At 44.5% G+C, this 18,424-nt stretch overlaps 1 protein-coding gene across 2 annotated transcripts in view; it reads right to left on the bottom strand.

Moving 5' to 3' along the window:
* The window catches only part of itga11a (integrin, alpha 11a), a 215,769-nt gene that overhangs the window by 76,632 nt on the left and 120,713 nt on the right, over window positions 1-18,424 (bottom strand). For both annotated transcript variants that reach the window (XM_063066150.1, XM_063066151.1), the window contains exons 11-15: window positions 17,115-17,259; window positions 14,990-15,138; window positions 11,821-11,961; window positions 9,200-9,403; window positions 1,009-1,139 (exon numbers count right to left, since the gene is read on the bottom strand). In XM_063066150.1, the coding sequence (XP_062922220.1) occupies window positions 1,009-1,139; window positions 9,200-9,403; window positions 11,821-11,961; window positions 14,990-15,138; window positions 17,115-17,259 (770 nt within the window). The remainder of the gene's footprint in view (window positions 1-1,008; window positions 1,140-9,199; window positions 9,404-11,820; window positions 11,962-14,989; window positions 15,139-17,114; window positions 17,260-18,424) is intronic.

The following is an 18,424-nucleotide window of genomic DNA, read 5'->3' as shown; positions in this document are numbered from 1 at the left end:
ATGTCTTAGTTTGGAGAAAATTAGAAGTCGAACCTTTGAATCTTTATTTGATTTTGAGAAAAGATGGGGCTCATTTGCTCGTTATTATCATTTGAGCTAATTGATAGATTCTTTCCATGATCTAATTGTAAATTTTTTGGTATATTTTCTTTTCTTGCTGGCGGTTTGATGTTTATTTTTAGAAGCTTTTTGTATGAGGCATGGCTCCGGGGTTGTACACCTAATGGGTTCTTTTTATTTTCTCACTTTTTCTGCTTAGTAGGTTTTTTTTGTTTTCACAAGTTTTATTTTCAATTTTTAAGATAATGTCTTTTTGGAGACATTCTAAGTATTGTTACTTCAATGTACTTGTTATTTTTTTCTGTATAATATAACAATAAAAAGATTTGAAAATAAAACAGAAGGGCATGGAAGGAAGAAAGGGGGGGTAGGAGGAAGGATAGATACTGCCAGCCCTGCAGGATTCCTCCAGCATTTTGTGTGTGTTGCTTTGATTTCCAGCATCTGCAGATTTTCTCTTGTTAGTGAAATCAGTTAACTCACTCTGGACCAGGGACAGAACTGTGAACCACGTAGTGCTGAGCATAATGTTTTACAGTGCCAGCAATTGGAATATTGAGTTCAATCCCTGCTGCTGTCTTTAAGGAGTTTGTACCTTCTCCCTGTGACCCTGTGGGTTTTCACTGGATGCTCTAGTTTCCTCCCTCATGTCAACAACATACGGGTTAGAGTTACCGAGTAGAAGAAGCCAGAGGCGTGGCAACACTTGCAGGTTCAGACTGTGTGGGTCATTGATGCAAAGAATGCATTTCACTGTATGTTTCAATGTACATGTGACAAATAAAGCTGATCTTTTAAAAAAAAGCCTTTCTATAATCTTTTGGGATTGTTATCAGCCCAGGTCATGTGCTCAGTTCTGTGGAGAAGTGGTTGAGCTGGGACTAACAGTGGAATCTGTGACTGAACAGATCATTAAAAAAAACACGATAAATGCATCAATGAACAAACCATAACTGGACGGCGCTGCCAAGAGCTCCGACTGCCAAATCCACCAGCCCATCATCATTCATGTCCAGCTGTCCGTGGATACTGCGGCCAAAGTACAGCAGGCCAGAACTGACCTCAGAGGCACTGATTCTCTGTAAAACATCAACCACAGTGAAACTGTGAGTGAAGTGTGTCCCTTAGTGTTCCGGTAGGTAGAGTGGCTGATGGGCCAAGAGCGCCACTCTTGGCTTGGAAAGAGAGACAAGGAGGATCAGTGGATGAGAGGCACCTTTGAGTGATATGGGGAACAGATCAAGGATCAACTTTATTCCCCATATACATTCACATGTATTAGGGATTTGCTGTGGTGTGCTAGCACCACATACAACATAAACAACATTCAACAATTATAAAGAGTATCATAAAATATAAAAAATAGATGTTAAAGGACAGGTATGTAATTTCTTAATGCATGCATTACTAAATAACAATAAAAGGGGACTGCGTGTCCTCATAATCATAATCATAATCAGAATTAAATCTGCATAAATACATAAATACCAGCTTGTATTTACGGGGTAAACAGCATTATAAAAAGTGGTTTAAAGTATTTACAGTGCAGTGACTGGGGTAATAGATCCAGGGGGTGGAAGGGGCTAACTAGAATGATTGATCAGATTAGCTTTTAAAATGGTGTGAAGTTTTTGTTTTAATAGCCCTCTAGTGCTTTCCAGAAGGGAACCTTTTGAAAAGGCAGTTTTCTGGCCAGGCAGTGTCCTCAATGATTTCTTTGTCCTGGACACATACAAGTCCTGCAGAGGTGGTAGACTGCAGCCATGGACCTTTGCTGGTGGAATTTGACCCGTGGTGAGCAAAGCACAGCCAAGGAAGGCAGGGGTTTCCTGCAAACTTTATAACACCCAGGGCTTCCCAAATGGAATGCCTGGACCTCCATGAACTAATTGATGGATCTCGTGTCCCATGCTGCATCAACAACTCCATTACATATTTAGACTAGTCGGGTGGTAGGAGGTGAGAAAGTTGACCAAATAGTTCTACTAGCTGAAGAAAATCATTCAGAACGTTTGCCTGCCAGTCCATTCACCTCACAGACCCACGTCTACACACAGCTCGGTCTGGCCTTTGGAGCGTGTAATGTCAAGGACTTTGTCTTTATTCATATGCTATCTTGAGATCCAGTTTCTTGCAGGCGTTTACAGGAAATTAAAGAAATACAATAGAATTTATGAAAATCTATATGTAAACAAAGGCTGTCAAACCACTAGTGTGCAAATGAAAACAAGTAGTGCAAATAAAAAAAACTGAGAACATGAGTTGAAAGTGAGTCTGTAGGTTGTAAAATCAGTTCAGAGCTTTGGTGAGTAAAGTTATCCATATTGGTTCAGGAGCCTGATGGTTGAGGGGTAATAACTGTTCCTGAACCTGGTGGTGTGGGACCTGATGGTTGAGTGGTAACAACTGTTCCTGAACCTGGCGGTGTGGGACCTGATGGTTGAGGGGTAATAACTGTTCCTGAACCTGGCGGTGTGGGAACTGATGGTTGAGGGGTAATAACTGTTCCTGAACCTGGTGGTGTGGGACCTGATGGTTGAGGGGTAACAACTGTTCCTGAACCTGGTGATGTGGGACCTGATGGTTGAGGGGTAATAACTGTTCCTGAACCTGGTGGTGTGGGACCTGATGGTTGAGGGGTAATAACTGTTCCTGAACCTGGTGGTGTGGGACCTAATGGCTGTAGGGTAATAACTGTTCCTGAACCTGGTGGTGTGGGGACCTGATGGTTGAGGGGTAATAACTGTTCCTGAACCTGGCGGTGTGGGACCTGATGGTTGTGGGGTAATAACTGTTCCTGAACCTGGTGGTGTGGGAACTGATGGTTGAGGGGTAATAACTGTTCCTGAACCTGGTGGTGTGGGGACCTGATGGTTGAGAGGTAATAACTGTTCCTGAACCTGGCGGTGTGGGACCTGATGGTTGTGGGGTAATAACTGTTCCTGAACCTGGTGGTGTGGGAACTGATGGTTGAGGGGTAATAACTGTTCCTGAACCTGGTGGTGTGGGACCTGATGGTTGTAGGGTAATAACTGTTCCTGAACCTGGCGGTGTGGGACCTGATGGTTGAGGGGTAATAACTGTTCCTGAACCTGGTGGTGTGGGACCTGATGGTTGAGGGGTAATAACTGTTCCTGAACCTGGTGGTGTGGGACCTGATGGTTGTAGGGTAATAACTGTTCCTGAACCTGGCGGTGTGGGACCTGATGGTTGAGGGGTAATAACTGTTCCTGAACCTGGTGGTGTGGGACCTGATGGTTGTAGGGTAATAACTGTTCCTGAACCTGGTGGTGTGAGACCTAAAGGCTCTTGTACCTCCTTCCTGAAGGTAATATCATTTTGTGTGTATGTTACTCTGGATTTCCAGCATCTGCAGAATCTCTTGCATCTCAGGTACTCACCACTCTCTGGGTGACAAAGGCCCCCTCTCAACTTCCCTCTAAATTTCTGACCCACTACCCTAAATTGATACCTCTGGCTTTATTAAACTCTGGTAGAAACCAGAGGAGAGAGAGAAGCCCAGGTCTGGGTATGCAGAACCTTGAATCCAGTTGCTGATGTAAATTCCAGCTACAGTCATTAAATGAGGTAATGGACAAGCCTGCAGCTTAAATCATGGCCACCTGGGTAGAACTTTGGTACTGTAACTTTAAAGTAACTCAAGCGCCTAAACCAATGGAATGCTTGATTTACAAGCCAACTCTGTTGTATATTAACAGACAGGAGAGCACAGTTGCCATCTGGACGATGTAGGGCCAATTCTGCCATTTACTTAAGTATTAGGGTTTTACTTCTAGTAATGTCACCAACATGCTGAGTCGGTCACTGTGCTTATACGTTTTTTCTTAACTCATTCATGGGATGTAGGAATTACTGGCAAGACCAAAATATATTGCCTGCCTGCAACTATGCCCTTTAGACTCATTGAGATTACTGTGGGATAAGAGGCACAAATAGAAATAGAATCAGCTTTATTATCATTGACATATAATATATTGTAAAATTTGTTGTTTTGTGGCTGCAGCATGGTGCAAAAATGACTATAAGTTACAAAAATAAGTAGATAAAGAGAGCAATAAAGAATAGTGAGATAGTCATAGAACACTATAACATAGAAACAGGCCCTTTGGCCCATCTAGTATTCCATACTTTTGGTCATAACTTACTGTCTCTGAAAGTATAACAATCTACCTTCAACAGTTAACCTTCCTCTGATCCTGATCAGAGGGAAATTATTGCTCAGAAGTATAGAGAGCAGCGCAGACTGGGAAGATCTCACTTGTTCTATTGTCAGTCAGTTAACGTTAATCTAAGGAGCAGCTGAATGTGTTCAAGTTCAAATTTATTATCCTCTGACTGCACGTATATACAACCCAATGAAACAATGATCTCCTGGACCACAGCTCAACTGGAAAACATATATTACACACAGCACATAAGACAAAATATTACTACAAATAAGTTAATAAAATATAATTCAAAGTGCATGTAGTGTGCAGCTCAAGTCAACAGTTCACTGATCTAGTGATGAGACCTCAGCGTGGCAGGGTATACATTAGATCACAGCCTAAAGGAAGATGCTGTTACCTGTCCTAGTCCTAAAGCTCCTGTACCTCCTTCCTGATGGTAGTAGGTCAAAAAGATTGTGGGATAGGTTATTCGGGATCCTCAACAATACTTCTGGCCCTTGCTTTATGTTGGCTCTAACATCACTGGACCAGGAAGGGGAGAATCTAATCATCATTAGGGAAATTTTGAAACGGAGGCATGCCTAGACTTGGAGCCAGTGTCAGTTCACGTACACAGGGCCGTGGCAGGAACAGATGCCAGATCAAAACCAGAAAGACCTTAAAACCCTCAGCAAGTCAGGCAGAATCTGTGAGGGCTGAAACAGTTAACGCTTCAGGTCAATCAGCAGAACAGTTCTGATCTGAGACGTTAGCCCCATCTCTACTTCCACAGATGGTGCTCAAACTGCTGCGGTTTTCCAGCATTTCCTGGTCTCATTTCAGATTCCCAGCACCTGCAGGCTTCTGCCTTCGACTGCGGTCCACTATTGGCTCACCATTTGTTAATGTGAGAATTTCTACTGTTACCGTGCCTGCTTGAGTACAAACAACAGAGGAGGAAAAGTCTCAGATGCAGCTGGCTTCTGAAACCGATCTGAGCACAACCAGCTACCCTACTTTAACTCCAGAGGAGGAAGGGAAGGAAGTCGATGAGGAGAGCACTTAGGAACTGAACCAAGTTCACTTGACTTCTTCTGTCTTTAAATGGCAGTTGACAGTCCAACTTAAAGGTGCATTACTATGACCAACTGGACTGTGCTTTCTTCAAATCATCTTTCAGACATAAAACTGAATCCAGTGTCACTAATTGCTCCAAGAACTTATCACACTTTAAAGTAGTGCTGATCCAAGAGGATGTTCTATAATTCCTTGCCAGCAGCAATGACCAAAGTGCTCTCTCCTCCTCTCCACCCTGTAGAACTCCTGGACCGCGTTCCAATGTGCAGCCTGCAATTACTTCCAGGATCGCGGCGCGCACCCAGGTCTTGCTCTCTAAAGCCAGCACCTGGACTCTAACCAACACACATCAAAGTTGCTGGTGAACGCAGCAGGCCAGGCAGCATCTCTAGGAAGAGGTACAGTCGACATTTCAGGCCGAGACCCTTCGTCAGGACTAACTGAAAGAAGAGCCAGTAAGAGATTTGAAAGTGGGAGGGGGAGATCCAAAATGGTAGGAGAAGACAGGAGGGGGAGGGATGGAGCCGAGAGCTGGACAGGTGATAGGCAAAAGGGATACGAGAGGATCATGGGACAGGAGGCCCAGGGAGAAAGAAAAGGGGGAGGGGGGGAAAAACCCAGAGGATGGGCAAGGGGTATAGTGAGAGGGACAGAGGGAGAAAAAGGAGAGAGAGAAAGAATGTGTGTATATAAATAAATAACGGATGGGGTACGAAGGGGAGGTGGGGCATTAGCGGAAGTTTGAGAAGTCAATGTTCATGCCATCAGGTTGGAGGTTGCCCAGATGGAATATAAGGTGTTGTTCCTCTAACCTGAGTGTGGCTTCATCTTGACAGTAGAGGAGGCTGTGGATAGACATGTCAGAATGGGAATGGGACGTGGAATTAAAATGTGTGGCCACTGGGAGATCCTGCTTTCTCTGGCAGACAGAGCGTAGGTGTTCAGCGAAATGATTTCTCAGTCTACGTTGGGTCTTGCCAATATATAGAAGGCCACATCGGGAGCACCGGACGCAGTATATCACCCCAGCTGACTCACAGGTGAAGTGTTGCCTCACCTGGAAGGACTCTCTGAGGCCCTGAATGGTGGTAAGGGAGGAAGTGTAAGGGCATGTGTAGCACTTGTTCCGCTTACAAGGATAAGTGCCAGGAGGGAGATTAGTGGGGAGGGATGGGGGGGGACGAATGGACAAGGGAGTTCGCATAGGGAGCGATCCCTGTGGAAAGCAGAGAGTGGGGGGAGGGAAAGATGTGCTTAGTGGTGGGATCCCGTTGGAGGTGGCGGAAGTTACGGAGAATAATATGTTGGACCCGGAGGCTGGTGGGGCAGTAGGTGAGGACAAGGGGAACCCTATTATGTTGGACCCGACTCTAATCCTTCTCGTGATTGAGAAAATGAAGGTGGTTCACAGGTCCAACCATATTCTAGCATTGATTGATAAGGTTAAAATGACCATCACTGAAATAGGGAAAGCCGAGTCATTGGCTAGGTCACTACTGCAAACCATAATCAAGACTATCACAAAAAAAATGGAATGCTTCAAGAATTTGTGTGTCATTATTGTGTAGGGCCATGCTTTTAGTTAACATGACTTAAATTACTCTGCCTATTTAAATTATTAAGGACATTTGTTTTCACTCAAGTGACCTCACAACCTCATAACTACTGGCAGAAATGATTAACCACAAATAGCCTCATCAACACTTGCCACCAGCCAATTTCATTCACTGAGGAAATGGCTTAAGATTCTTAGTTGCTGTAAGATTATATTTGGGGTTCTATTTATCAATAAGTTTATTTTGAACTAAGAAATAAAAGAGTAAGGAGATCTTGCATTTGTATAGCATAGTTAAGGACATCTAAAAGTGGCTTATGAATTCTGATCCTTTGAAATGTAGTCTCTCTTGTAAGCCAATTCGTGCACACCAAGCTCCCTGAGGCAGCGAGAAATGAGTTAATAACCCAGCAGTCCTGACGAAGGGTCTCGGCCCGAAACGTTGACTCTAGCTCTTCCCAGAGATGCTGCCTGGCCTGCTGCGTTCACCAGCATTTTTTGTGTGTGTTGCTTGAATTTCCAGCATCTACAGATTTCCTCGTGTTTGCGTTAATAACCCAGCAACCTATTTCTAAGTGGCAGGTGAGGGGTAAACATAGGCCAGGACTCAGGATGAGGGGAAGGATATTTCCTGCTCTTCATAGAGCTTTGTAGCATTTTAATTGGTTGTCCTATCAACAGAAGTTAGATAATTTAGGTTTGTATTACCTTGAGATTCATTTAAACAAACTGCAGAAAGTTGTAAACTCAGTCAGCTCCATCATGGGCACTCGCCTCCCCAGCATCCAGGACATCTTCAAGGAGTGATGTCTCAGAAAGGCAGCATCCATCATTAAAGACCCCTGTCACCTAGGACATGCACTCTTCTCATTGCTACTATCAGGAAGGAGGTACAGGAACCTGAAAGCACACCCTTAATGATTCAGGAACAGCTTCGTCCGCTCTTCTGAATGGACATTGAACCCATGAACACAACCTCACTCACAAAATGCTGGAGCAACTCAGCAGGCCAGGCAGCATTATGGTACAGTCAATGTTTTGAGCTGAGTCCTTCCATCAGGGCAGTCCTGATGAAGGTCTGGGCCCGAAACGTCAACTGTACTCTTTTCCATAGATGCTGCCTGGCCTGCTGAGTTCCTTCAGCATTTATGTGTGTTACTGAAAAAAGCCAATGTGCAAAAGAAGACAAACTGGCAAAGACCCTGAGGGACTTGATAGAGGGAGACTGAGACGATTCATTTGCAGGTAACTCACGAACAAAGAGGAATTACGAAAAAATATTTTTCTCCCCGCCGTAGATACTGCCTGACCTGTTGTGGGGTAGTGGCTCAAGTTTAAATTCAAGTTTATTGTCATTCAACTGTACATATGTATACTGCCGAACGAAACAACGTTCCAATGTACATATACAGTACCGTGCAAAAGTCTTTGGCACATATATATTGCTAGGGTGCCTAAGACTTTTGTACAGTACCGTAGTAATTTAATGTATTGCACTGTACTGCTGCCACAAAAAAAAACAAATTTCATGATGTATGTGGGTGATGATAAACAAGATTCTGATATGGGTCTCTAGTGTGGACTGGGAGTGGGAAGGGGGCAGGGAGAGCTGAGGGAGCGGGAAGCACCGGAGAGACATTCTGTAATAATCAGTAAACCAGTTGTTTGGAATCAAATGACCTTGGCAAGTGTGTCTGCCAAGGTCATTTCTTCTTTGCCACCTGCCCCACGTCCCTCGTGTGACACTCTACCCTCACCATTCCCAACATCCTTTGCTTGCACCAGATTTACAAACTCACTCTCCACTCCACTGGTGACAAATACAGTACATGCAAATATGCCTTAGGCACCTTAGCTATATTTATGTGTGCCTGAGACTTTTGCACAGTACTGTAACTCACACACAACAATAAAGTAATATTACCACAAATAAATTAACAAACAACAAAACATTGCAGAAGATTGGCGTTTAGCATAAGGCGCATTTATCACTCAAGTTAAAAAGTTATCAGTATAACGCCAGTGGTGCTTCATACGTGATGAGACCCGGGTGGTAGCAGGGAGTTCAGTAGCCTCACAGCCTGGGATAAGAAGCTGTTCCCCAACCTAACGGTCTTTGTCCTCCTGCCTGATGGTACAGGATCAAGGAGAATGTGGGGTGGGTGGGAGGGCTCTTTGACAATACTAAGGGTGGTGAAGTTATCTGGCCTGATGCTTTTGTACAGAGCATTCTTACGCAAGAGTGGGACTGCAGAAAGAGTCGCATTGCGAGACCCCTGTCAGCCAAGGTTTCAGGTGGGCTCGGAACCTCCACGGAGTGTAGGGTTGGAGGAGGTACCTGTTTGTAGCTCTTCAGGATGTTTCTGTTGTATCCGTGAAATATGTAGACCGCCCCGCGGTGGTCGTCTTCCAGTGGTGCTCCCACCACCACGTCGTTGAACGCATCATAGTTGAGATCACGAACAGCAGCGATGGCGGAGCCAAAGCGGGAGTTCTGTGAGGTGTCGGAAATTTCCAGAAAACTATTGAAAATGAAAACCCTCTGTAAAACAAACCAGTAAGTTCTAAATGTAACAGCAGAGTCTTGTACTAAAATTACGTTCAAATTATACAGGAAGCTGAAACCAATACAAAAATAAATCTCATATATAAAATGAACTTTACATACAGGCTTAGATCCTTAGAGACTCGATACAGTTGGCAACATAGGGACTGCAGACAGCAGCACACAAACTATAGGAGGAACTCTAGTCAGGCAGCATCTGTCTAGAAGAAGGGTCCCGACCTGGAAAGTTGACTGTCCGCTTCTCTCCGCAGGTGCTGCCTGACCTGCCGGGCACCTCCTGCAGCTTGAGACTGAATGAAGTTATTATTTCTCCGAGGAGCGCAACCTTGTTGTGGTTTGGAGGCTTACATGCGTTTGCACCCAGAGAGCTACGCTGGCTGGAGTCAGGTCTTTAGGCTTTGGATCTTGGTGGGGTCACCCATGCCAAACAGGTCAAAGGGTAGAGGCTGGGCTAAGACTGGTCCACTGGTCCTCCAGGTTCGGGGGTTCAGCTCAGGGCCAACAACCCTGACTGGTCAAACAAAACTGTTACAGTAACAGCATTGAAGAATCCTTCTACATCTGAGTGTGATGGTATTCCTGAGTCTCCACCTGGGACTTGCATGACTGACAGTAGTGAAAACCGAGAGGAAGCTACTGACACGATGAAGGAAGCCCTGAACACCTCCGGAGATGAAAGACGTTCATTGCTGCCCTAACCTCAGTGATGTAACAGGAGTAGACAGATAGAAGTTGTTATTCTGATGAATGGCACTGGCATTTCATCTCTCAGGAGTGAATTCTCCTGTTCCTGCAGATATGGGCATTCCTGCCAAAGCCAGACTTCACCGTCCATGTCTAATCTTTCTTTCTAAATTATTGTTTTAAGATTCATGAGTCCAGTTTATTTATCACGTGTCCATTGAAAAATACAGAGAAATGCATCATTTACATTAACAACTAAAGCACCCAAGGGTGTGCTGGGGGCATTCCGCAAGAGTCTCCACACATCCTGGTGCCAACATAGCACGGCATTGCTTAACATTTTCAGATGCCAATGAGTTTTAGGAAAGGGGTGTCACAGGTAAACACCATTCTTTAATGTCCAACTGTTAATTGGTTTTGATAAGATGGTGGTGAGCTCCTCTTTGAACCCCAGCAGTCCTTCTGGTGAAGGTGCTTTCACATGGTTGTTGTGTAGGGAGTTCAGGATTTCAAAAGGTGAATGATAAAGAACTAGAATGAAACACCCAGTGACCTCTTTATTAGGTAACCCTGTACACCTGCTCGTTAATGCAAATATCTCATCAGCCAATCATGTGCAGCAACTCAATGCATAAAAGCATGTCGACATGGTCAAGAGATTCAGTTGTTGTTTGGACCAAACCTCAGAATGGGGAAGAAATACAATCACGGACTTTGACCGTGGAATGATTGTTGGTGCCAGACAGGGTGGTTTGAGTATCTTGCAAATTGCTGATTCCCTGATATTTCCATGCACAATACTCTGAAATTTACAGAGAATGGTGTGAAAAACAAACAAAAAAAACAGTCAGTGGCAGTTCTGTGGGAAAAAACACATTGTTATTGAAAGTGATCAGAGGAAACTGGCCAGAATGGTTCAAGCTGACAGGCAGGCAACAATAATTCAAGTAACTGTGCGTTACAACAGTGGTGCGCAGAAGAGCATCTTTAAAGTGGTTGCGCTACAGCAGCAGAAGACCAGAACAAGTCCCCACTCCTGTACCTAATAAAGTGGCCACTAAATATATGTCTAACTCCACATGATGCTGGTTTTCCTGGGAACGTTCAGGTACGTGCACTGCCTTGTCCTTTTTTGGGGGTGAAGGACGTGGGTTTGGGCAGTGCAGATGGAGCACCTGGGAAAGTAACTGCCATGCAATTTCTTTCGCCTTCCGAGGAAGTAGAAGCTGGTGACCCTTGGCTGATGACACTGTTAGCCTCCTGATAACCACTAGGCAACCGAGCTTCTCAAGATGGCCACAGGACAGCATGATTGTGGGCCCCATTCCCAGTCCCGTGCTCTAACATTCAGCCAGAGACTCATTCCACCGAGATGCAACACAGAGCGTCATAGGAAGTCATTCCTGCCTGTGGCCATCAAACTTTACAACTCCTCCCTTGGAGGGTCAGACACCCTGAGCCAATAAGCTGGTCCTGGACTTATTTCCTGGCATAATTTACATATTACTATTTAACTATTTATGGTTTTATTACTATTTAATTATTTATGGTGCAACTGTAACAAAAACCAGTTTCCCCTGGGATCAATAAAGTATGACTATGACTACGACTATGACTAACCCTATCGGAATTGTAGCAGAATGACGTCGGAGAGGGAGACAGATCTCAAGGAAGTTGTGGTCATTCCAAAACAACCTACTGGCATTTACCTTGCTGAGAGAGTAGATGTAGATTCTACCCTTCTCCTTGCCGTCACTGAAATACATGGGGGCACCAACCAACAAGATGTCTGTCACTCCATCAACATCCACGTCCACTGGAGCGATCTCACTTCCGAAGTAGGAGCCAATCTTAAAAAGAAACGTGGGGGGAGAGAGTGATTCACCAGATGATTTAAACATTATTATGAAGTATTCTGTGTGCAAGTCCCCCTCCCCTCACCCCAAGCTCGTGAACTCTCGACATACAGAATGTACAGCCCGTATATATGAATGAGCTTTGACCAGGCGGTCGGGATGGGTTTACTGCCTGTTGTAGGATTTCAGGTATCTTCTGTCGCGTGGGAACTCAGTTCTTGTCTACATTTCCGACTTGTGAATGCCTGAGTTACAAACAGTTCACTGGAAAGGAGCCCTTTCTTAACCTGGGGAGGACCTGCTCATGTGTGGGGCTGGGATGGCAGCGTAGCAAACCACTATTTAGCGCCAGTAACCCAGGCTCAATTCCATCGCCATCTTTAAGGACGTTCTCCCCATGACCATGTGGGTTTCCTTTGGGTGCTCTGGTTTCCCCCCACATTCTAAAGATGTAACAATTTAGAGAAGTTGGGATATATACTTTGATGAGAGGGGTATGGAGCCCTATGGTCAGGTGCAAGTAGTTGGGACGAGGCAGAAGACCAGGCTGCCACAGACTAAATGGGTCGAAGGTCCTGTTTCTATGCTGTAATGCTCTATGACTAAGATATGGAGAGAGGTTAGACAGGCCAGGAATTTATTCTTTGGAGAGTTGGAGCCTGAGAGGTGATCTTATAGAGGTGCATGCGGCCATGAGCGGTATCGATAGGGCGAAAACACTCAGCCTTGGGTAATCGAGAACTAGAGGGCACACGTTTAAGGCGAGAGGGGAAAGAATGTGAGGGGATTCTCTTTCTTCATACAAGTGGTATATATGTAGGGTGGAGGGGTTGAGGTATGTTGTGGTCGCCTACATCATATTACACGACACGTAACGAGCGAACAATATCTGGCTGTGTGTGACTGTAGACACCTGAGCCCTAGGGGAACCCGGTTTCATCTGGCTGTATTCATGGGCAATGGTTGAATGACAATCAAACTTGAAATTTGTGTGTACACTGAGCAGATTGAGAGAGAATCCCATTAAAGTGCTGAAGTGACCGGTATACTCTTCGAGGAAACAGGTTAGACCACAAGACCGTAAGTCATAGGAGCAGAATTAGGCCATTCAGCCCATTGAGTCTGCTCTGCCATTTCATCATGGCTGATCCTGGATCCTACTCAACCCCACACACCTGCCTTTTCACCATATCCTTTGATGCCCTGACCGATCAGAAAACTATCAACTTCAGCCTTAAATACACCCATGGACTTGGCCTCCACCGCAGTCTGTGGCAGAGCATTCCACAGATTCACTACTCTCTGGCTCAAAAAAAAATCCTCCTTATCTCTGTTCTAAGAGGTCGCCCCTCAATTTTGAGACTGTGCCCTTTAGTTCTGGATAACCCCACCATAGGAAATATCCTCTCCACATTCGCATTATCTAGTCCTTTTAACATTCACTAGGTTTCAATGAGATCCCTCTGCATGCTTCTAAATTCCAGTGAGTACAGGCCCAAAGCTGCCAAACGTTCTTCATATGATAAACCCTTCTTTCCCGGAATCATCCTCATGAACTCTCTCCAATGACGACACATTCTTTTTGAGATATGGGGTCCAAAACTGTTGAAAGTACTCCAAGTGCGGCCTGACTAGTGTCTTATAAAGCTTCAACATTATCTCCTTGCTTTTATATTCTATTCCTCTTGCAATAAATGCCAGTATTGCATTTGCCTTACCATAGACTCAACCTGTAAATTAACCTTCTGGGAGTTTTGTAGGAGGACTCCTAAATTCCTTTGCACCTCTGATGTTTGAATTTTCTCCCCATTTAGATAATAATCTGCACTATTGTTCCTTTTACCAAAATGTATTATCATACGTTTCCCAACACTGTATTCCATCTGCCACTTTTTTGCCCATTCTTCCAATTTGTCCAAGTCCCTGCTGCAATCACAATGCTTCCTCAGCACTACCTACCTCTCCACCTCTCTTCGTACCATCTGCAAATGATGTGAAAAGTAGCGGTCCCAATACTGATCCCTGAGTAGCACCACTAGCCACTGGCAGCCAACCAGAAAAGGCCCCCTTTATTCCCACTTGCTGCCTCCTGGCTGTCAGCCATTCTTCTATCCGTCCCAGTATCTTTCCTGTAATGCTATGAGATTTTCTCTTGTTAAGCAGCCTCACGTGTGGCACCTTATCAAATACCTTCTGAAAATCCAAGTAGATTGTCCACTGCCTCTCCTTTGTCCACCCTACGTGTTACTTCCCTGGCTAACAGATTTGTCAGGCGAGATTTCCCTTTACAGAACCTGAGCTGACTTTGACTTATTTTATCATTAGTCTCCAAATACCCCGAAACCTTATCCTTAATAATAGACTCCAACACTTTCCCAACCACTGAGGTTAGGCTAATTGGTTTATAATTTCCTTTCTTTTGCCTTCCTTCCTTCTTAAAGAGTGAAAAGACATTTGCAATTTTCCAGTCCACCGGGACCATGCCACAATCAAATGATTCTTGAAAGATCATGACCAATGCATCTGTTATCACTTCCCTCTCTCAGGACTCGGGGATGTAGTCCATCTGGTCCAAGTAACTTATCCACCTTAAGACCTTTAAGTTTGCCTAGCACTTTTTCCTTTGTATTAGCAATATGAAACTTCCTGCAGCTTTTGTCTTATTTATTAAAAATAAAAGCAGTTGCTAAAACTGTCACATATTTTTCGAAACAACCCAATGACTATAATGACCAGAGCGAGGATTCCTGGCAAAGATCACCAGCAACATACAATCTCTCTTTTAGCTTAAGCAGCCAGGAACAGCTGGGAGATTTGCCACTGTAAAGTGGGAGGCTCTCCCTCAGTGACATTTTCTTGATGAGCTCCACTCCGTTTATCCTACATCCGGAGAGGCTCGACACGAACAGGTGCTGGAGAGGGCGAACTGACATGTGTCCAAAGCACATCTGTCCCACATGTGTGCAGAAAGTCAACGGGACAGTGATAAATGGGATTGTTCTGCCCCAGTCACCTCACTCACCTGTTGTCCCTTCAGCGACTGCTGCACTGTGATATCTCCATTATTCCTCATAATGAATATAATGACCTTTCCAGTGTGGTTGAACCTGGGAGCACCTGACACGTACCATCGCCTTCCTGACCTTGGCATCACCGAGGTAATAGTGTACCCTGCAAGACAAAACACAGAGTGTTGGCGTTTCATGGGTATCAGGTCTCTGGGGGGGGGGGGGCGGGGATCTCATTGATCCAAAACGTTAACTCTAAGCTCGTAGGAACATAAGAAATACAAGAAGTAGACCATTTGGCATCTGGAGTCTGTTCCATCATGTTGATCTGATGTTGGCCTCAGCTCCATTTCCACCCCCCCCCCACTGAACTCCACAACTTCTGTGTTGACCAAAAATTGGCCTTGAATGCTTTCAAGATTCAGCCTCCACTCCAGCCTGCAGAGAGCAGACTTCAAAGACCCATGATCCTCTCAGAGGAATTTCAGCTTGAAAGGACAAAAGGACAACATCTGAAGCCGAAGTTCTGGTTTCCCATGAGTGGAAGTGTACTTTTACCACTTAACTTGTTACGCCATTTCAGAACCTTATATGCTTCAATCTTAGTGCTTAGTTTTATAGAATCATAGAGTCATAGGGGACCATAGCACTGAACCAGGCCCTTTGGCCCATCTCGTCCATGCTGAACTCTTATTCTGCCTAGTTGCATTGACCTGTACCTGGATCATAGCACACTATACTACCTGGAACATAGAGCGCAACAACACAGACTTAGGCCCTTTGGCCCATCTAGTCGATGTGAACTATCATTCAGCCTAGTCCCATTGACCTGCTCCTGAATCATAGCCCTTCATACCACTCCTGTGCATGCATCTATCCCAAACTCTTCTGGTTTCTAGATTCCACTGAGTCCAGGCCCAAACTTAGCCTCAGCCTTCATCACATCTGCGTTTCATCCTCTACAGGCGCCACCTGAAACGGTGAGCATTTTCCATTCTTGTACCAGCCTCTGAGCCAGATTGTTGTGGGTTCAAGCCCCTCTCCTGATATCTGAACTGACACTGCACTGCAGTCTCGAAGGAGCACAACACAGTTAGAAGTCACCGTCTTTCACATGAAACGTGGAAATGAGACCCCATTTGCCCTCTCAAGATGGCAAAGATCACCAGGCACGATTCAGAGAAGGACAGATGTCCTGCCCCAGGATTTGTACTAAAACCTATGCCTTACAAAGATGATTATATCACTGTTGCTTGTGGGATCTTACTATGTCAGATTTATTACAGTATAATTGCCATGTTTTATGAATCATGTATGGAATGAGAACATATAAAATTATGTCTCAAGTTCACCAGACTTCGAGGTTTTGCAACATTGCTTCTCTGTTAGAAACTTAAACTAGTTTTCTAATTAACAAGAATGTTCTGTTAGAAATAAAACACATCTGGAGTGCAAGAAAACCCAGTCTGGAGTAACTAGGGCATATTGCAGCAGGTTTCAACAGATGTACTGTGGAGAGCTTTCTAACTGGTTGCACCGCGATCTGGAATGGAGGCTGCAGAAGGGTTGAAACTCAGCCAGTGGATTCTTAGCATGAGGGACATCTTCAAAAGGTGGTGCCACAGAAAGGCAGCATTCACCATAAAGCGTCCTCACCATCCAGGGCATGGCCGCTTCTCATTGCTATCACCAGAGAGCAGGTACAGGAGCCTGAAGACACACACTCAATGTTTTAGGAATAGCTTCTTCCCCTCTGCTATCAGATTTCTAAATGGACAATAAACACACAAACACTACCTCACTATTTTTGCTCTTTTTGCACTCCTTATTTAATTTGATTTTATGTGTTGCAGTATATTGGTGCTGCACCACAATAAATCTGCCATGATTGAAGAATGGTGGAGCAGACTCGATGGGCCAAATGGTCTAATTCTTATCCTATGTCTTATGGTCTAAGCCTCTTCAAACCAGGCAAAGACACTTATTATTACGAGCTGCTCTTCTCAGTATAACAGTCTAATAATGCTAGACATGCAAATAAATACACCCCAGAATTGCTTTAGAAGGACTCAGATGTCTTTGTAGAATATTCTATCTAAAGGGCTGTAACAAGGTTGTAGTTTTGGGATGTCTACTCACCAAGGTAGGCTCCATGATTCTTCAGTTCCTCTGGGAATTCCTTCAGATATGCTTCCCTGGGGGGAATCACTCGTCCATAGCTGGTTTGCTTTAAGATGGCACCTGTCCAGTCGTAGGCCCCTACAGCTCCAAGAAGTATCCCATCCTGTTAAGCAAAGGTAGGAGAAATTGAGCACTTATCTTTGTAGCTTTCTTCACCTCTACAGTTCCCCACAATCCTCCAGTTCTGACACCTTGTTGATCCCCTGTTTGAATATTCCGTCACCGACAGCGCTCTTTTCAGTTGCTCTGTCTGTAATCTCTGATAGTCCCTACCTAAAGAAGCAGTACCATTTTACTTCAGCACATTTAAAGTACTAAGATATTCCAAGGCACTACAGTGCTGCTCAAGGCATAGCTGACAGTGAAGCATGCTGTATGAGCAAATCAAAAGCTTGGTCAAAAGAGAAGAGAGAGCCCAAGGTCTTTAGGAAGAGTCTACCTTATTGCACAGGAGGTTCATTAATAGTCTGGTAACAGTGGGATAGAAGTTTGGTTCTACATTCTTTCAGGCTTTTGTATCTCCTGCCTGATGGGAGAGAGGAGAAGAGAGAATGTCCTGGGTGGATAGGGTCTTTGCTATGTTGGCTACGTACCCGAGGCAGTGAGAAGTGTACACAGAGTTTACAGAGGGGAGGTTGGTTCCAATGACATGTCCACGCCTCTGCAGTTTCTTACAGTCACGTGCAGAGCAAGGAGAGAATTGAAAATGTGGACAACTTTAAAAGTACGCTTTTGCCAGTGTTTGATCAGTGAGCATCGTAGAGAATGCAGGAGAATATTTGGAGTCAGCTGTTTGCCTTTTCACCCGAGAGTAGGGCCAGCTGTAGGATATTGGCAACTAGCAACGGGAGACCAGTAATCAAACCAAAAATGAGTGAATATGGTCTGATGTGGCAATGCCAACAATCAGACTCAAAATCTTTACATACAGTCAGTTGTTGAAGCTCACACAGAAAACAACAACCCACACCCAATTTCTCTATAAAATGCCACAGTTGCAAAGCAGAAATCACATTTTTTTCTGCTGCGTTTGTTCCAAGGCAGCCTTTAATTCCATAAATCTTTGATTCTGTGCATTTCTTGGAATCTGCTCCTGAGAGAAATAAACACAATTTTTTCCTAAAAAAACAGCATCACATATTTTAAAAGTTGAAAGATTTTTTTTTGGTGGCATTTGGATTCAAAGGACAGCCTGCGCACTAGAGTCAAAATCAGAAATACTTCTCCCAGACTAAGTATCTAAGGGAGAAGAGGTTCACTTCCATGAA

The sequence above is a fragment of the Mobula hypostoma genome, chromosome 13 (genome assembly GCF_963921235.1).
Source record: "Mobula hypostoma chromosome 13, sMobHyp1.1, whole genome shotgun sequence".
NCBI classification, from domain to species: domain Eukaryota; kingdom Metazoa; phylum Chordata; class Chondrichthyes; order Myliobatiformes; family Myliobatidae; genus Mobula; species Mobula hypostoma.
Note: the sequence above shows the minus strand (reverse complement) of the source record. Positions and strands in the feature narration are given on the sequence as shown.